We start from the raw sequence: 17,884 nt of genomic DNA on the forward strand, positions 1-17,884 counted from the left end.
TATTTGGCATCTATCGACATAAAGGACGTGCACCTCCATGTTCCAATTGGTCAGGTCATCAATATCTGAGGTTCGCAATCGGTCCTTGGCATTTCCAGTTTCAGGCTCGTCCCTTCGGTCTTTCCACGGCACTTCGAGTACTTAAAGAAATATTGGGTCACGTAGTGGTGATCCTCAGATGTCAAGGGGTCAACATTACTACTTACCTGGACGATTTGTTTCTAAAAGCTCTGTCACAGGAACTTCTTCAACACCTACGACTCACCACGGACACTCTACAATCTTTCTGATGGATTGTGAATTTCAGGAAATCTTCCTTTGATCCCCTCTCAGGAGATGGGTTTTTCTAGGTCTCCTATTTGACACGATAAGTCAGACGGTTTTTCTACCTCAAGCTTAACTTCAGGATCTACAATCCAGAGTCCGCTCTCAGTTACAATTATCGAAGGTCTCAGTTCTCCAATGTATGCAAGTATTGGGCAAGATGGTGGCGACCTTCGAAGCAGTACTGTATGCCAGGTTTCATGCTTGGACCCTTCTCTCAGATTTTGGGCTCTTGCAATCAAACAGGTCCACATCTGGTCTTGCAATTGTGCCGGCTGTTGGCTCAGACTCTGCAGTCTCTCCATTGGTGGCTTCACAATACGAATTTAACCAAGGGGGCACTGTTCACTTTTTGATCTTGGATATTACCACGGACACCAGCCTAACCGATTGGGGGGCAGTGTTTCAATCTCAACACTTCCAGGGACTCTGGAACAGTCAGGAATCGGTGTTACCAATCAACATTTTGTTCTGATTCAGGTACAAACCAGTGTTCAGGGTCATCCGGCACGCATTCAATCAGACAATGCCATGGCGTGGCTTGCATAAACAAACAAGGCGGGACTCGCAGCTGGAAAGCCATGAAGAAGGTCGCCCATATTCACCGTTCCGCCCACTGGAGGATTCCGACCATCTCTGCAGTTCACATTCCGGGCGTTGGCAACTGGGGAGCAGATTTCTTAAGCAGTCGCATGATACATCCGGGGAATGGGAACTTCATTAAGAAGTCTTTCTGACCCTCGTGTTTCTATGGGGAACACCCGACATCAACTTTGTGGCGTCTTGTCTCAACCAAAAACTACCCTGGTACGGCTCTCGAACTCGGTCCTCAAGCAATGCTAATCGATGCATTGACTGCTCCGTGGCATTTTCACCTGGGATATGCGTTTGCACCATTCCCCCTGCTTCAATGCATTCGGAGAGAAGGTCATTCTTGTAGCGCCAGACTGGCCTCGTCTGTGGTACTCTTCTTCGCAGCATGGAGGCCAGGGAACCGTTCCATCTATCTTTGCGATTCGATCTAATTCTACAAGATCCTTGTGGCCACCACGATTTAAATAGTCTGGCTTTGACGGTATGGTACAGTAATTGAATCCAGCATTTTAAGAGCTAAAGGGTTATCTCGACCAGTGGTAAAAACGATGCTTCAGGCTAGGAAACCAGTCACCTCTCGTATTTATCATAGAGTATGGCGTATCTACAATTGTTGTCCTTCAGGATGGTCTAACTAAAGGACTTCGTTTCTCTTCCCTTAAGGGTCAAGTTTCGGCATTGTCTGTTCTTTTTCAAAAAAGATTGGCTCTCATTCCGGAGGTTCAGACATTCCTTCATGGTGTTCTCAGGATTCAACCTCCATTTGTTCCTCCGGTTCCACCCTGGGATTTAAATCTGGTTCTTCAGGCTCTCCAGAATCCTCAGTTTGAACCACTAGAAGCTGTTGAATTACGTTTCCTTACTCTACTCTAAAGGTGGTTTTTCTTTTGGCCATTGCTTCGGCTAGGTGTGTTTCTGAGTTAGCGGTGCTTTCTTGCAGACTACCTTTGGTCTTTCACAACAATCGAGTGGTCCTGCGTACGAAGCCTTCCTCCTTACCAAAGGTGGTGTCAGCCTTCCATATGAATCAGGACATAGTGCTTCCAGCGTTTGTTCCATAGTCTTCTGGAAAAGATTGTCATTTGGCGTTGTTGGATGTGGTTCGAGCCTTACGCATTTATTTGTCCCGAACAGTCTATTCGTCATACGATACCTTGTTGATTTTCATTGATGCACCCAAACGTGGCTGGCCGGCTTCTAAAAGCGCTGTGGCACGTTGGCTTTCTTCTGCTATTCGGCAGGCCTATGTCTGTTCAGCATTACCTGTTCCTGACTCGTTGAGGGCTCATTCGACTAGGGATGTTGCAGCCTCTTGGGCTGTTTGCGGTGGTGTTTCAGTTGTGCAGTTGTGTAGAACAGCAACTTGGTCTTCCGTGCATACTTTCTCCAAGTTTTACCGTTTTCATACTTTTGGTTTGGAGACTGCCTCTGTTGGGCATTATATTTTACAGACGGCTCTTCTGTCTGTTTCTCCCTCGTCTATTTAGCTGGCTTTGGGAAATCCCATCAGTACAGACGCAGTGTCCCCCAGATGGATGAAAGAGAAATAGGGATTTTCTCTGACGTCCTAGTGGATGCTGGGAACTCCGTAAGGACCATGGGGAATAGCGGCTCCGCAGGAGACTGGGCACAAAAGTAAAGCTTTAGGACTACCTGGTGTGCACTGGCTCCTCCCCCTATGACCCTCCTCCAAGCCTCAGTTAGATTTTTGTGCCCGGCCGAGAAGGGTGCACACAAGGGGCTCTCCTGAGCTTCTTAGTGAAAGTTTAGTTTTAGGTTTTTTATTTTCAGTGAGACCTGCTGGCAACAGGCTCACTGCATCGAGGGACTAAGGGGAGAAGAAGCGAACCTGCCTGCTTGCAGCCAGCTTGGGCTTCTTGGCTACTGGACACCATTAGCTCCAGAGGGACCGAACACAGGCCCAGCCTCGGAGTCCGGTCCCAGAGCCGCGCCGCCGGCCCCCTTACAGAGCCAGAAGCAAGAAGAGGTCCGGAAAAATCGGCGGCAGAAGACATCAGTCTTCAACAAGGTAGCGCACAGCACTGCAGCTGTGCGCCATTGCTCCTCAGGCACACTTCACACTCCGGTCACTGAGGGTGCAGGGCGCTAGGGGGGGGCGCCCTGAGCAGCAATATAAACACCTTGGCTGGCGAAAATACACCACATATAACCCCCAGGGCTATATGGATGTATTTTAACCCCTGCCAGAACTCACCAAAAAGCGGGAGAAAAGGCCGCCGAGAAGGGGGCGGAGCCTATCTCCTCAGCACACGGGCGCCATTTTCCATCACAGCTCCGCTGGAAGGACGTCTCCCTGACTCTCCCCTGCAGTCCTGCACTACAGAAAAGGGTAAAAAAGAGAGGGGGGGCACTAATTTGGCGCAGTTTGATAATAACAGCAGCTATAAAGGAAAAGCACATTATATAGTGGTATTCCTGTGTGTGTGTATATGTATATGTATATATATATATATATATATATATATCGCTCTGGTGTGTGCTGGCATACTCTCCCTCTGTCTCTCCAAAGGGCTAGTGGGGTCCTGTCCTCTATCAGAGCATTCCCTGTGTGTGTGCGGTGTGTCGGTACGATTGTGTCGACATGTTTGAGGCGGAAAATGAGATGGAGGCGGAGCAATTGCCTATAATAGAGTTGTCACCCCCTAGGGAGTCTACACCTGAGTGGATGAGCCTATGGAAGGAATTGCGTGACAGTGTCAGCTCTTTACGAAAGACAGTTGACGACATGAGACAGCCGGCTACATAGCTTGTGGCCATCAGGGGCTCTAAAACGCCCGTTACCTCAGATGGCAGACACAGACACGGATACTGACTCCAGTGTCGACGATGAAGAGACAAATGTGACTTCCAGTAGGGCCACACGTTACATGATTGAGGCAATGAAAAATGTTTTGCATATTTCTGATAATACAAGTACCACTAAAAAGGGTATTATGTTTGGTGAGAAAAAACTGCCTGTAGTTTTTCCTGTATCCGAGGAATTAAATGAAGTGTGTGATGAGGCGTGGGTTTCCCCCGATAAAAAACTGATGATTCCTAAAAGGTTATTGGCATCATACCCTTTCCCGCCAGAGGATAGGGCACGTTGGGAAACACCCCCTAGGGTGGATAAAGCGCTCACACGCTTGTCTAAACAGGTGGCACTACCCTCTCCTGATACGGCCGCCCTAAAGGAACCTGCCGACAGAAAGCAGGAGAATATCCTAAAATGTATATACACTCACACGGGTGTTATACTGCGACCAGCAATCGCCTCAGCCTGGACGTGCAGTGCTGGGGTGGCGTGGTCGGATTCCCTCACTGAAAATATTGATACCCTAGATAGGGACAGTATATTACTGACTATAGAGCATTTAAAAGATGCATTTTTATATATGCGTGATGCGCAGAGGGATATTTGCCGACTGGCATCAAGAGTTAGCGCGCTGTCCATTTCTGTCAGAAGAGGGTTATGGACGCGGCAGTGGTCAGGTGATGCGGATTCCAAAAGGCACATGGAAGTATTGCCTTATAAGGGGGAGGAGTTATTTGGGGTAGGTCTATCAGACCTGGTAGCCACGGCAACTGCTGGAAAATCCACATTTTTACCCCAGGTAGCCTCTCAACATAAGAAGTCACCGTATTATCAGGCGCAGTCCTTTCGGCCCCATAAGGGCAAGCGGGCAAAAGGCTCCTCATTTCTGCCCCGTGGCAGAGGGAGAGGAAAAAGGCTGCAGCAAACAGCCAGTTCCCAGGAACAGAAGCCCTCTCCCGCCTCTGCCAAGTCCTCAGCATGACGCTGGGGCTTTACAAGCGGACTCAGGCACGGTGGGGGCCCGTCTCAAGAATTTCAGCGCGCAGTGGACCCACTCGCAAGTGGACCCCTGGATCCTTCAGGTGGTATCTCAGGGGTACAAATTGGAATTCGAGACGTCTCCCCCTCGCCGTTTCCTAAAGTCTGCTTTACCGACGTCTCCCTCAGACAGGGAGGCAGTATTGGAAGCCATTCACAAGCTGTATTCCCAGCAGGTGATAATCAAGGTACCCCTCCTGCAACAGGGAAAGGGGTATTATTCCACACTGTTTGTGGTACCGAAGCCGGACGGCTCGGTGAGACCAATTTTAAATCTAAAATCCTTGAACACTTACATACAGAGGTTCAAATTCAAGATGGAGTCACTCAGAGCAGTGATTGCAAACCTAGAAGAAGGGGATTATATGGTGTCTCTGGACATCAAGGATGCTTACCTACATGTCCCAATCTACCCTTCTCACCAAGGGTACCTCAGGTTTGTGGTACAGAATTGTCACTATCAGTTTCAGACGCTGCCGTTTGGATTGTCCACGGCACCCCGGGTCTTTACCAAGGTAATGGCCGAAATGATGATACTCCTTCGAAGGAAGGGAGTTTTAGTTATCCCTTACTTGGACGATCTCCTGATAAGGGCAAGATCCAGGGAACAGTTGGAAGTCGGGGTAGCACTATCTCAGGTAGTGTTGCGGCAGCACGGTTGGATTCTCAATATTCCAAAATCGCAGCTGATCCCGACGACACGTCTTCTATTCCTAGGGATGATCCTGGACACAGTCCAGAAAAAGGTGTTTCTCCCGGAGGAGAAAGCCAGGGAGTTATCCGAGCTAGTCAGAAACCTCCTAAAACCAGGCCAAGTCTCAGTGCATCAATGCACAAGGGTCCTGGGAAAAATGGTGGCTTCCTACGAAGCAATCCCATTCGGCAGATTCCACGCAAGAACCTTCCAGTGGGATCTGCTAGACAAATGGTCCGGGTCGCATCTTCAGATGCATCAGCGGATAATCTTGTCACCAAAGACAAGGGTTTCTCTCCTGTGGTGGTTGCAGAGTGCTCATCTTCTAGAGGGCCGCAGATTCGGCATTCAGGACTGGGTCCTGGTGACCACGGATGCCAGCCTGAGAGGCTGGGGAGCAGTCACACAGGGAAGGAATTTCCAGGGCTTGTGGTCAAGCCTGGAGACATCACTTCACATAAATATCCTGGAGCTAAGGGCCATCTACAATGCTCTAAGCCTAGCAAGACCTCTGCTTCAAGGTCAGCCGGTGCTGATCCAGTCAGACAACATCACGGCAGTCGCCCACGTAAACAGACAGGGCGGCACAAGAAGCAGGAGGGCAATGGCAGAAGCTACAAGGATTCTTCGCTGGGCGGAAAATCATGTGATAAGCACTGTCAGCAGTGTTCATTCCGGGAGTGGACAACTGGGAAGCAGACTTCCTCAGCAGGCACGACCTCCACCCGGGAGAGTGGGGACTTCACCCAGAAGTCTTCCACATGATTGTGAACCGTTGGGAAAAACCAAAGGTGGACATGATGGCGTCCCGCCTCAACAAGAAACTAGACAGGTATTGCGCCAGGTCAAGGGACCCTCAGGCAATAGCTGTGGACGCTCTGGTAACTCCGTGGGTGTACCAGTCAGTGTATGTGTTCCCTCCTCTGCCTCTCATACCCAAGGTACTGAGAATTATAAGACGGAGAGGAGTAAGAACTATACTCGTGGCTCCGGATTGGCCAAGAAGGACTTGGTACCCGGAACTTCAAGAGATGCTCACAGAGGACCCGTGGCCTCTACCTCTAAGAAGGGTCCTGCTCCAGCAAGGACCCTGTCTGTTCCAAGACTTACCGCGGCTGCGTTTGACGGCATGGCGGTTGAACGCCGGATCCTGAAGGAAAAAGGCATTCCGGATGAAGTCATCCCTACCCTGATCAAAGCCAGGAAGGATGTAACCGCACAGCATTATCACCGTATTTGGCGTAAATATGTTGCGTGGTGCGAGGCCAGGAAGGCCCCTACAGAGGAATTTCAACTGGGTCATTTCCTGCAAACAGGACGGTCTATGGGCCTAAAATTAGGGTCCATTAAGGTTCAAATTTCGGCCCTATCGATTTTCTTCCTGAAAGAACTGGCTTCAGTTCCTGAAGTTCAGACGTTTGTCAAGGGGGTACTGCATATACAGCCTCCTTTTGTGCCTCCAGTGGCACCTTGGGATCTCAATGTAGTTTTGGGGTTCCTAAAATCACATTGGTTTGAACCACTCACCACTGTGGACTTAAAATATCTCACATGGAAAGTGGTAATGCTGTTGGCCCTGGCTTCAGCCAGGCGTGTGTCAGAATTGGCGGCTTTATCCTATAAAAGCCCTTACCTAATTTTTCATACGGACAGGGCAGAATTGAGGACTCGTCCTCATTTTCTCCCTAAGGTTGTTTCAGCGTTTCACCTGAACCAGCCTATTGTGGTACCTGCGGCTACTAGGGACTTGGAGGACTCCAAGTTGCTGGATGTAGTCAGGGCCCTGAAAATATGTTTCCAGGACAGCTGGAGTCAGAAAATCTGACTCGCTGTTTATCCTGTATGCACCCAACAAGCTGGGTGCTCCTGCTTCTAAGCAGACTATTGCTCGTTGGATTTGTAGTACAATTCAGCTTGCACATTCTGTGGCAGGCCTGCCACAGCCAAAATCTGTAAAAGCCCATTCCACAAGGAAGGTGGGCTCATCTTGGGCGGCTGCCCGAGGGGTCTCGGCTTTACAACTTTGCCGAGCAGCTACTTGGTCAGGGGCAAACACGTTTGCTAAATTCTGCAAATTTGATACCCTGGCTGAGGAGGACCTGGAGTTCTCTCATTCGGTGCTGCAGAGTCATCCGCACTCTCCCGCCCGTTTGGGAGCTTTGGTATAATCCCCATGGTCCTTACGGAGTACCCAGCATCCACTAGGACGTCAGAGAAAATAAGAATTTACTTACCGATAATTCTATTTCTCGTAGTCCGTAGTGGATGCTGGGCGCCCATCCCAAGTGTGGATTGTCTGCAATACTTGTACATAGTTGTTGTTACAAAAATCGGGTTATTGTTGTTGTGAGCCATCTTTCCAGAGGCTCCTCTGTTATCATGCTGTTAACTGGGTTCAGATCACAGGTTGTACGGTGTGATTGGTGTGGCTGGTATGAGTCTTACCCGGGATTCAAAATCCTTCCTTATTGTGTACGCTCGTCCGGGCACAGTATCCTAACTGAGGCTTGGAGGAGGGTCCTAGGGGGAGGAGCCAGTGCACACCAGGTAGTCCTAAAGCTTTACTTTTGTGCCCAGTCTCCTGCGGAGCCGCTATTCCCCATGGTCCTTACGGAGTTCCCAGCATCCACTACGGACTACGAGAAATAGAATTATCGGTAAGTAAATTCTTATTTTTGTTTTACTTACCATAAAATCTTTCTCTGATTCCATCTGGGAGACGCTGCGATCCCTCCCGTATTTTTGTCTGGTTTATTGGTTATATTCTGTCTGCATCTTCCGGCTTTGCTAAACCTGAGGTGATCTGCTAGTCACGCTGAAGATGGGAGGGGTTAGAGAGGGGATGAGTTCGTTTTTATTGGTTCTGTGCCAAAGCTCGCTCCCCACATACTCTAACCCATCAGTACAGACGCAGCGTCCCCCAGATGGAATCAGAGAGATTTTACGGTAGCTAAACAAAAATCCCTATTTCCCTTTGTCCTGACAAAAATGGATGATTATTCACTACTGATTACACTGCTTCCTTGTGTTCATACACCGTTGGTTGCAAGTATATGGTTTAAATATATTCGCTGAAGCAAAAATAGATAAAGCAACAGAAATGTTAGTTGTCTTTCTTTTATACTACTATTGTTGTTCTATGGAAGTAATGCTGCTTTTATCTTATTTGTATGTTGTGAAAAAGATCTCTCTGAAAATAAATAATAAAAACAAATTCATACACCAATCCAAAATATTATTTCTGTCTCATTTTATCTCCACCCAGTTGACATGCAATTTTCTTTTAATATTTATTATTCCCGTTTCCAATACTGTGGTGCTACCACTAGCTCCGGTTAATTTACATAAGGGAGAGAAAAAAAATAGAGCATAAATCCATAGTGCACTAGAGATCTTTATAGCTTCTAATTTACTGCAAATTTCTGAGTAACGGTTTCTGTACTCCTAATAGCTTTAAATATTGTGCCTTAAAGATTCTCAGTAAAATGTACTTTTAAAGTTAAAAAAAAATAATGAATGTTTTAACTGTTAATGCAGAAGCTATAAAAAATGTATTTCTGCGCCACTGGTTGTTTCTTACGTATTTGTGTAACCGGAAACACCAGTATTATGGTCTGTTCTAAATATCTTTCCTGTGGCTGCTAGCCCAACATCAGTGCACAGTTTAAGGGACCATTCAGTCTGTGCCTGGTGGCTGTTACATTTCTTAAACATCATTTCTGTTGGGCATCTTGGTTACCAGGTATTTGTTGTTGTAGGAAGGACCATGAAAAGGCAGAGTTTGAAGTTCATGAAGTTTATGCTGTTGATGTTCTCATTAGCACTGGAGAAGGAAAGGTAAGATTTGTAAAATTATTCAAGTCATCAAGTTTCTTGTACATTTTGTGGCTATTTTGTTAGGTACACCTGTATGCGAATGCCATAGTCTTATCAGCCAATTATTTGGCAGCAATTCAGTACATGAAACCATGCAGACATATCCAAGAGGTTGCGTAGTTACCCAGGCTAAACTCCAAAATGGGGAAGAAATGTGAGTCTGAGATTCTCAAACTACACATCTGGCACCAAGAAAGTGCTGATCTTCTCGTCAGTGTCAATCTGCTGATGCAGCTATAGTTATTTACCCTGTACTTGTCTTATATGGTCTTCAACTGTAAGTCACTATTGTCCTGTTTTGATTATTCATTTATGTACTCTGTGATTGGGTGCTGTGGATCCCTTGTGGTGCAATATAAATAAAGGATGATGATAATAAGAATACGGCATATTTATTGTGTATTACCTTGTTCTCTGTAGGCAGACAAACATGACTCTTGATTTATATTAATTAGGCAAAGGATGCTGGACAGAGGACAACAATTTACAAAAGAGACCCAACAAAGCAGTATGGTCTGAAAATGAAAACCTCCCGTGCCTTTTTCAGTGAAGTTGAGAGGCGTTTTGGTGCCATGCCATTCACTCTCAGGTATAATTCACTCATAGCTGCTGCCTCCTGAATACTGAAACTACTGCTAATTTTGAAGAACCTAAGACTTAATGTCCTTGGCTATATCTACATTTATACACTGTTTCACCATACAGTGTGATTGGTGTAGTTTATTAATCATTAAGAAAGCAAATATTCACCATATTACAGTATGCTTTGTACCACAAGCAATACAGAGCTTTCCCATTAAGGACTGTGTGGTCATACTGATCCGACAGGCACTAGCGTACTTGCTTGGCTTACTTTTATACGTTTATTTATGATGGCATCAGCCTTGCGCTATAATATTTACTTGTAGGAAAGGATGAATCCGTACTGGCCAGGAATGCTGCGTGCGTTTCCTAAGTTTTCAAGTTTTTGGCTACAATGTGTTTCCTAAGTTTTCAAGTTTTTGGCTACAATGTGTTTCCTAAGTTTTCAAGTGCAAAAAAAAAAAGCTTCTCCTAGACATTTCATGTGTAGTGTTCACAGAATGATCACTGTACACAGGGAACTCATTCTGTAGAACAATTAAGTTGTATGAAAGTTGTTTAATTTTGGTCTTCAATCTTCCGTAGGGCATTTGAAGATGAAAAGAAGGCCCGAATGGGTGTGGTGGAGTGCGCCAAGCATGAGCTCCTCCAGCCTTTCAATGTACTATATGAAAAGGAAGGTGAGATGATCATGATTAAACTGGGCTTTGTGCATGTGCCTGCCTCCTCTCTTGCTCTTGCCTGGTTTGTACATAAATGTTTGGCTCCGGAACTTTCTTTTAACATTTACAGTTAAAACAAATCTTCACTGTATAAAGAGTTGATACAGAGTTGGATATTTGCCCATGTGTAGAGTTGTATATATGTGTGACCATACCAACCGTATTTGTACACTTCGTTCATTATCCCTGATACAATAGACCATCTGAAAATGGGCATATCTTCATGTACGCATAATTCTGCCCTGCAACATATGAAGCATGTGCTTTGCTGTGGTGCATGCAAAACGCACTTGAGTTCCACTCTGCATTAGCCTAGATAAAAAGGCTTTGTTGAAAAACAAACCTCAGGTGATTAGCAAAGGAATATATTGGTGTGTGGTGTGTGTTCGTATGTATGTTAGTAGGCACCTCATTACACATTGAAGAAGACATTATTAAAGATATATAATGTGTATAGCTATGCACTATAAGTAGGTCATGTAGTTTAGTTTGCGCAATTCGGAGAATGTACAAAGACACTCCAGGTAAAATAAACATACGTTTAATATACTCTAAAACATTACGTATCTATTTTTTATAAAAACAAAACAGTATTTCGAATAAGCTTAGTAGTAAGTTGCTGAAGCTACTTTAAAGCGCTGATCATCATTGCATTTGACTGTCAAGAAAACAAGATCCAATCTAAATATACTCAGTAGGATGCTGCGCATGGGGAAGGTTTAAAAAAAAAAAAATTATATATATATATATATATATATATATATATATATATATATATATATATATAATGTGTGTGTGTATATTTATTTTTTATTAGTGTGTGTTGGCTACATCTCTGGCTACTGGTTTCTTTTCATGCACGGAGTGCCGCCGTCGATGACTTGTGTGTTAGCTGTGACACATTTTCATCAGGGCGCCCTGACGAAAATGTGACCTCTAATATTGGAACGTTGGCTACATCTCTGGCTACTGTTTTCTTTTCATGCACTGAGTTCCGCGTCGATGACTGGTCTTTATGCACCATTTCCATAATAGGAGACTGCTATTTGGAGGGCGGCTGTTTGGAGGGCACCTGTTTGTTTGATTTATTAACTGTAGGGGAGTACTGCCTTCAAGATTGGGGGGTGGGGAGTTTATATATAAAATATATATATTTATTTTTTGCTGGTGACAACATAGGTTGCCTCCATTATAACCAACCTAATTGCATAGACCTCTTTCTAATCTTGATGCTGGGGATATCCTTTTATTTCTCTATCGTCCTAGTGGATGCTGGGGTTCCTGAAAGGACCATGGGGGGGAATAGCGGCTCCGCAGGAGACAGGGCACAAAAAGTAAAGCTTTACGATCAGGTGGTGTGTACTGGCTCCTCCCCCTATGACCCTCCTCCAAGCCTCAGTTAGATTTTTGTGCCCGGCCGAGAAGGGTGCAATCTAGGTGGCTCTCCTATAGAGATGCTTAGAAAAGTTTAGCTTAGGTTTTTTATTTTACAGTGAGTCCTGCTGGCAACAGGATCACTGCAACGAGGGACTTAGGGGAGAAGAAGTGAACTCACCTGCGTGCAGGATGGATTGGCTTCTTTGGCTACTGGACATTAGCTCCAGAGGGACGATCACAGGTACAGCCTGGATGGTCACCGGAGCCTCGCCGCCGGCCCCCTTGCAGATGCTGAAACGAGAAGAAGGTCCAGAATCGGCGGCAGAAGACTCCTCAGTCTTCTTAAGGTAGCGCACAGCACTGCAGCTGTGCGCCATTTCCTCTCAGCACACTTCACACGGCAGTCACTGAGGGTGCAGGGCGCTGGGAGGGGGGCGCCCTGGGAGGCAAATGTAAACCTATTTTTGGCAAAAAATACCTCACATATAGCCTCCGGGGGCTATATGGAGATATTTAACCCCTGCCAGAATCCGTTAAAGAGCGGGAGACGAGCCCGCCGAAAAAGGGGCGGGGCCTATCTCCTCAGCACACAGCGCCATTTTCCCTCACAGAAAGGCTGGAGGGAAGGCTCCCAGGCTCTCCCCTGCACTGCACTACAGAAACAGGGTTAAAACAGAGAGGGGGGGCACTAATTTGGCGTTAGAAATATATAAAAAAGATGCTATAAGGGAAAACACTTATATAAGGTTGTCCCTATATAATTATAGCGTTTTTGGTGTGTGCTGGCAAACTCTCCCTCTGTCTCTCCAAAGGGCTAGTGGGTCCTGTCCTCTATCAGAGCATTCCCTGTGTGTGTGCTGTGTGTCGGTACGTGTGTGTCAACATGTATGAGGACGATGTTGGTGAGGAGGCGGAGCAATTGCCTGTAATGGTGATGTCACTCTCTAGGGAGTCGACACCGGAATGGATGGCTTATTTAGGGAATTACGTGATAATGTCAACACGCTGCAAGGTCGGTTGACGACATGAGACGGCCGACAAACAATTAGTACCGGTCCAGACGTCTCAAAAACACCGTCAGGGGTTTTTAAAACGCCCGTTTACTTTAGTCGGTCGAAACAGACACAGACACGGACACTGAATCCAGTGTCGACGGTTAATAAACAAACGTATTCCTTATTAGGGCCACACGTTAAGGGCAATGAAGGAGGTGTTACATATTTCTGATACTACAAGTACCACAAAAGAGGGTATTATGTGGGATGTGAAAAAACTACCGTAGTTTTTCCTGAATCAGATAAATTAAATGAAGTGTGTGATGATGCGTGGGATCCCCCCGATAGAAAATTATTGGCGGTATACCCTTTCCCGCCAGAAGTTAGGGCGCGTTGGGAAACACCCCTTAGGGTGGATAAGGCGCTCACACGCTTATCAAAACAAGTGGCGGTACCGTCTATAGATAGGGCCGTCCTCAAGGAGCCAGCTGACAGGAGGCTGGAAAATATCATAAAAAGTATATACACACATACTGGTGTTATACTGCGACCAGCGATCGCCTCAGCCTGGATGTGCAGAGCTGGGGTGGCTTGGTCGGATTCCCTGACTAAAAATATTGATACCCTTGACAGGGACAGTATTTTATTGACTATAGAGCATTTAAAGGATGCATTTCTATATATGCGAGATGCACAGAGGGATATTTGCACTCTGGCATCAAGAGTAAGTGCGATGTCCATATCTGCCAGAAGATGTTTATGGACACGACAGTGGTCAGGTGATGCAGATTCCAAACGGCACATGGAAGTATTGCCGTATAAAGGGGAGGAGTTATTTGGGGTCGGTCCATCGGACCTGGTGGCCACGGCAACTGCTGGAAAATCCACCGTTTTTACCCTAAGTCACATCCCTGCAGAAAAAGACACCGTCTTTTCAGCCTCAGTCCTTTCGTCCCTATAAGAGTCATATTTGCCCAGGGATAGAGGAAAGGGAAGAAGACTGCAGCAGGCAGCCCATTCCCAGGAACAGAAGCCTTCCACCGCTTCTGCCAAGCTCTCAGCATGACGCTGGGACCGTACAGGACCCCTGGATCCTACAAGTAGTATCCCAGGGGTACAGATTGGAATGTCGAAACGTTTCCCCCTCGCAGGCTCCTGAAGTCTGCTTTACCAAGGTCTCCCTCCGACAAGGAGGCAGTATGGGAAAAAATTCACAAGCTGTATTCCCAGCAGGTGATAATCAAATTACCCCTCCTACAACAAGGAAAGGGGTATTATTCCACACTATATTGTGGTACTGAAGCCAGAAGGCTAGGTGAGACCTATTCTAAATCTAAAAAATTTGAACACTTAACAAAGGTTCAAATCAAGATGGAGTCACTCAGAGCAGTGATAACGAACCAGGAAGAAGGGGACTATATAGTGTCCCGGGACATCAGGGATGCTTACCTCCATGTCCCAAATTTGCCCTTCTCACTAAGGGTACCTCAGGTTCGTGGTATAGAACTGTCACTATCAGTTTCAGACGCTGCCGTTTGGATTGTCCACGGCACCCCGGGTCTTTACCAAGGTAATGGCCGAAATGATGATTCTTCTTAGAAGAAAAGGCGTCTTAATTACCCCTTACTTGGACGATCTCCTGATAAGGGCAAAGTCCAGGGAACAGTTGGAGGTCGGAGTAGCACTATCTCGGATACTGCTACAACAGCACGGGTGGATTCTAAATATTCCAAAATCGCAGCTGATCCTGACGACACATCTGCTGTGCCTAGGGATGATTCTGGACACAGTCCAGAAAAAGGTGTTTCTCCCGGAAGAGAAAGCCAGGGAGTTATCCGAGCTAGTCAAGAACCTCCTAAAACCAGGAAAAGTGTCAGTGCATCATTGCACAAGGGTCCTGGTAAAAATGGTGGCTTCCTACGAAGCAATTCCATTCGGCAGATTTCACGCAAGAACTTTTCAGTGGGATCTGCTGGACAAATGGTCCGGATCGCATCTTCAGATGCATCAGCGGATAACCCTATATCCAAGGACAAGGGTGTCTCTCCTGTGGTGGTTACAGAGTGCTCATCTTCTAGAGGGCCGCAGATTCGGCATTCAGGATTGGATGCTGGTGACCACGGAGGCCAGCCCGAGAGGCTGGGGAGCAGTCACACAAGGAAAAAATTTCCAGGGAGTGTGATCAAGTCTGGAGACTTTTCTCCACATAAATATACTGGAGCTAAGGGTAAATTTTATAATGCTCTAAGCTTAGCAAGACCTCTGCTTCAAGGTCAGCCGGTATTGATCCAGTGGGGAAAACATCATGGCAGTCGCCCACGTAAATAGACAGGGCGGCACAAGAAGCAGGAGGGCAATGGCAAAAACTGCAAGGACTTTTCGCTGGGCGGAAAATCATGTGATAGCACTGTCAGCAGTGTTTCATTCCGGGAATGGAAACTGGGAAGCAGACTTCCTCAGCAGGCACGACCTCCACCCGGCAGAGTGGAAACTTCATCGGGAAGTTTTCCACATGATTGTAAACCGTTGGGAAATACCAAAGGTGGACATGATGGCGTCCCGTCTGAACAAAAAACGGGACAGGTATTGCGCCAGGTTAAGAGACCCTCAGGCAATAGCTGTGGACGTTCTGGTAACACCGTGGGTGTACCAGTCGATGTATGTGTTCCATCCTCTGCTTCTCATACCTAAGGTACTGAGAATTATAAGACGTAGAGGAGTAAGAACTATACTCATGGCTCCGGATTGGCCAAGAAGGACTTGGTACCCGGAACTTCAAGAGATGCTCACAGAGGATTTATGGCCTCTGCCGCTAAGAAGGGACTTGTTTCAGCAAGTACCATGTCTGTTCCAAGACTTACCGCAGCTGCGTTTGACGGCATGGCGGTAGAACGCCGGATCCTAAGGGAAAAAGGCATTCCGGAAGAGGTCATTCCTACCCTGGTCAAAGCCAGAAAGGAGGTGACCGCACAACATTATCACCACATGTGGCAAAAATATGTTGCGTGGTGTGAGGCCAGAAAGGCCCCACGAAGAAATTTCAACTCGGTCGATTCCTGCATTTCCTGCAAACAGGAGTGTCTATGGGCCTCAAATTGGGGTCCATTAAGGTTCAAATTTCGGCCCTGTCGATTTTCTTCCAGAAAGAATTGGCTTCAGTTCCTGAAGTCCAGAAGCTGTCAAGGGAGTATTGCATATACAACCCCCTTTGGTGCCTCCAGTGGCACTGTGGGATCTCAACGTAGTTCTGGGATTCCTCAAATCACATTGGTTTAAAACCAGTCAAATCTGTGGATTTGAAGCATCTCACATGAAAAGTGACCATGCTCTTGGCCCTGGCCTGGACCAGGCGAGTGTCAAATTGGTGGTTTTTTTCTCAAAAAAGCCATATCTGTTTGTCCATTTGGACAGGGCAGAGCTGCGGACTCGTCCCCAGTTCTCTCCCTAAGGTGGTGTCAGTGTTTCACCTGAACCAGCTTATTGTGGTGCCTTGCGCCTACTGGGGACTTGGAGGACTCCAAGTTGCTGGATGTTGTCAGGGCCCTGAAAATATAGGTTCCAGGACGGCTGGAGTCAGGAAAACTGACTTGCTGTTATCCTGTATGCACCCAACAAACTGGGTGCTCTTGCTTCTAAGCAGACTATTGCTAGTTGGATGTGTAATACAATTCAGCTTGCACATTCTGTGGCAGGCCTGCCACAGCCAAAATATGTAAATGCCCATTCCACAAGGAAGGTGGGCTCATCTTGGGCGGCTGCCCGAGGGGTCTCGGCTTTACAACTTTGCCGAGCGGCTATTTAGTCAGGGGCAAACACGTTTGTAAAATCCTACAAATTTGATACCCTGGCTAAGGAGGACCTGGAGTTCTCTCATTCGGTGCTGCAGAGTCATCCGCACTCTCCCGCCCGTTTGGGAGCTTTGGTATAATCCCCATGGTCCTTTCAGGAACCCCAGCATCCACTAGGACGATAGAGAAAATAAGAATTTACTTACCGATAATTCTATTTCTCGGAGTCCGTAGTGGATGCTGGGCGCCCATCCCAAGTGCGGATTATCTGCATTACTTGTACATAGTTACAAAAATCGGGTTATTATTGTTGTGAGCCATCTTTTCAGAGGCTCCGCTGTTATCATGCTGTTAACTGGGTTCAGATCACAGGTTGTACAGTGTGATTGGTGTGGCTGGTATGAGTCTTACCCGGGATTCAAAATCCTTCCTTATTGTGTACGCTCGTCCGGGCACAGTATCCTAACTGAGGCTTGGAGGAGGGTCATAGGGGGAGGAGCCAGTACACACCACCTGATCGTAAAGCTTTACTTTTTGTGCCCTGTCTCCTGCGGAGCCGCTATTCCCCCCCATGGTCCTTTCAGGAACCCCAGCATCCACTACGGACTCCGAGAAATAGAATTATCCGTAAGTAAATTCTTATTTTTTTTATAAGCTATGCATTATTTGCAGTATGTAAATGGTCCTTTGTTAATCATCCCTTCTCAGGAGAATATGTTGCACAATTCAAGTTCACGGTTCTCTTGATGCCTAATGGGCCCATGAGAATAACAAGTGGCCCCTTTGAACCAGATGTGTACAAATCAGAACTTGAGGTGCAGGATACAGAGCTGAAGGTGGGTACACTTTTCTGGTATTGGCATAGTCTAAGAAATGTTACCTGCTTGTAAGAATGATTTCATAAAACGTGAGGTGTCTACATGCTGTATTTTAAACACCTTCCACATCTGGTAGAACAGAATTGTCCAAAACTCTCCAGTGACTTGAATGGTCACATTGCCAGGCATTTACCACTCCTTTTTATTGTACGAGCCATGGATACCTTTGCTGTGTGATGAGGAACTTCTGTGGTCCTGGAA

At 46.6% G+C, this 17,884-nt stretch overlaps 1 protein-coding gene across 1 annotated transcript in view; it reads left to right on the forward strand.

Moving 5' to 3' along the window:
• The window catches only part of PA2G4 (proliferation-associated 2G4), a 153,892-nt gene that overhangs the window by 99,355 nt on the left and 36,653 nt on the right, over positions 1–17,884 (forward strand). Inside the window, exons 8-11 of the mRNA XM_063952627.1 lie at positions 9,224–9,302; positions 9,797–9,930; positions 10,509–10,603; positions 17,514–17,641. Of these exons, the coding sequence (XP_063808697.1) occupies positions 9,224–9,302; positions 9,797–9,930; positions 10,509–10,603; positions 17,514–17,641 (436 nt within the window). The remainder of the gene's footprint in view (positions 1–9,223; positions 9,303–9,796; positions 9,931–10,508; positions 10,604–17,513; positions 17,642–17,884) is intronic.

Source organism: Pseudophryne corroboree, chromosome 2 (genome assembly GCF_028390025.1).
Source record: "Pseudophryne corroboree isolate aPseCor3 chromosome 2, aPseCor3.hap2, whole genome shotgun sequence".
NCBI classification, from domain to species: Eukaryota; Metazoa; Chordata; class Amphibia; order Anura; family Myobatrachidae; genus Pseudophryne; species Pseudophryne corroboree.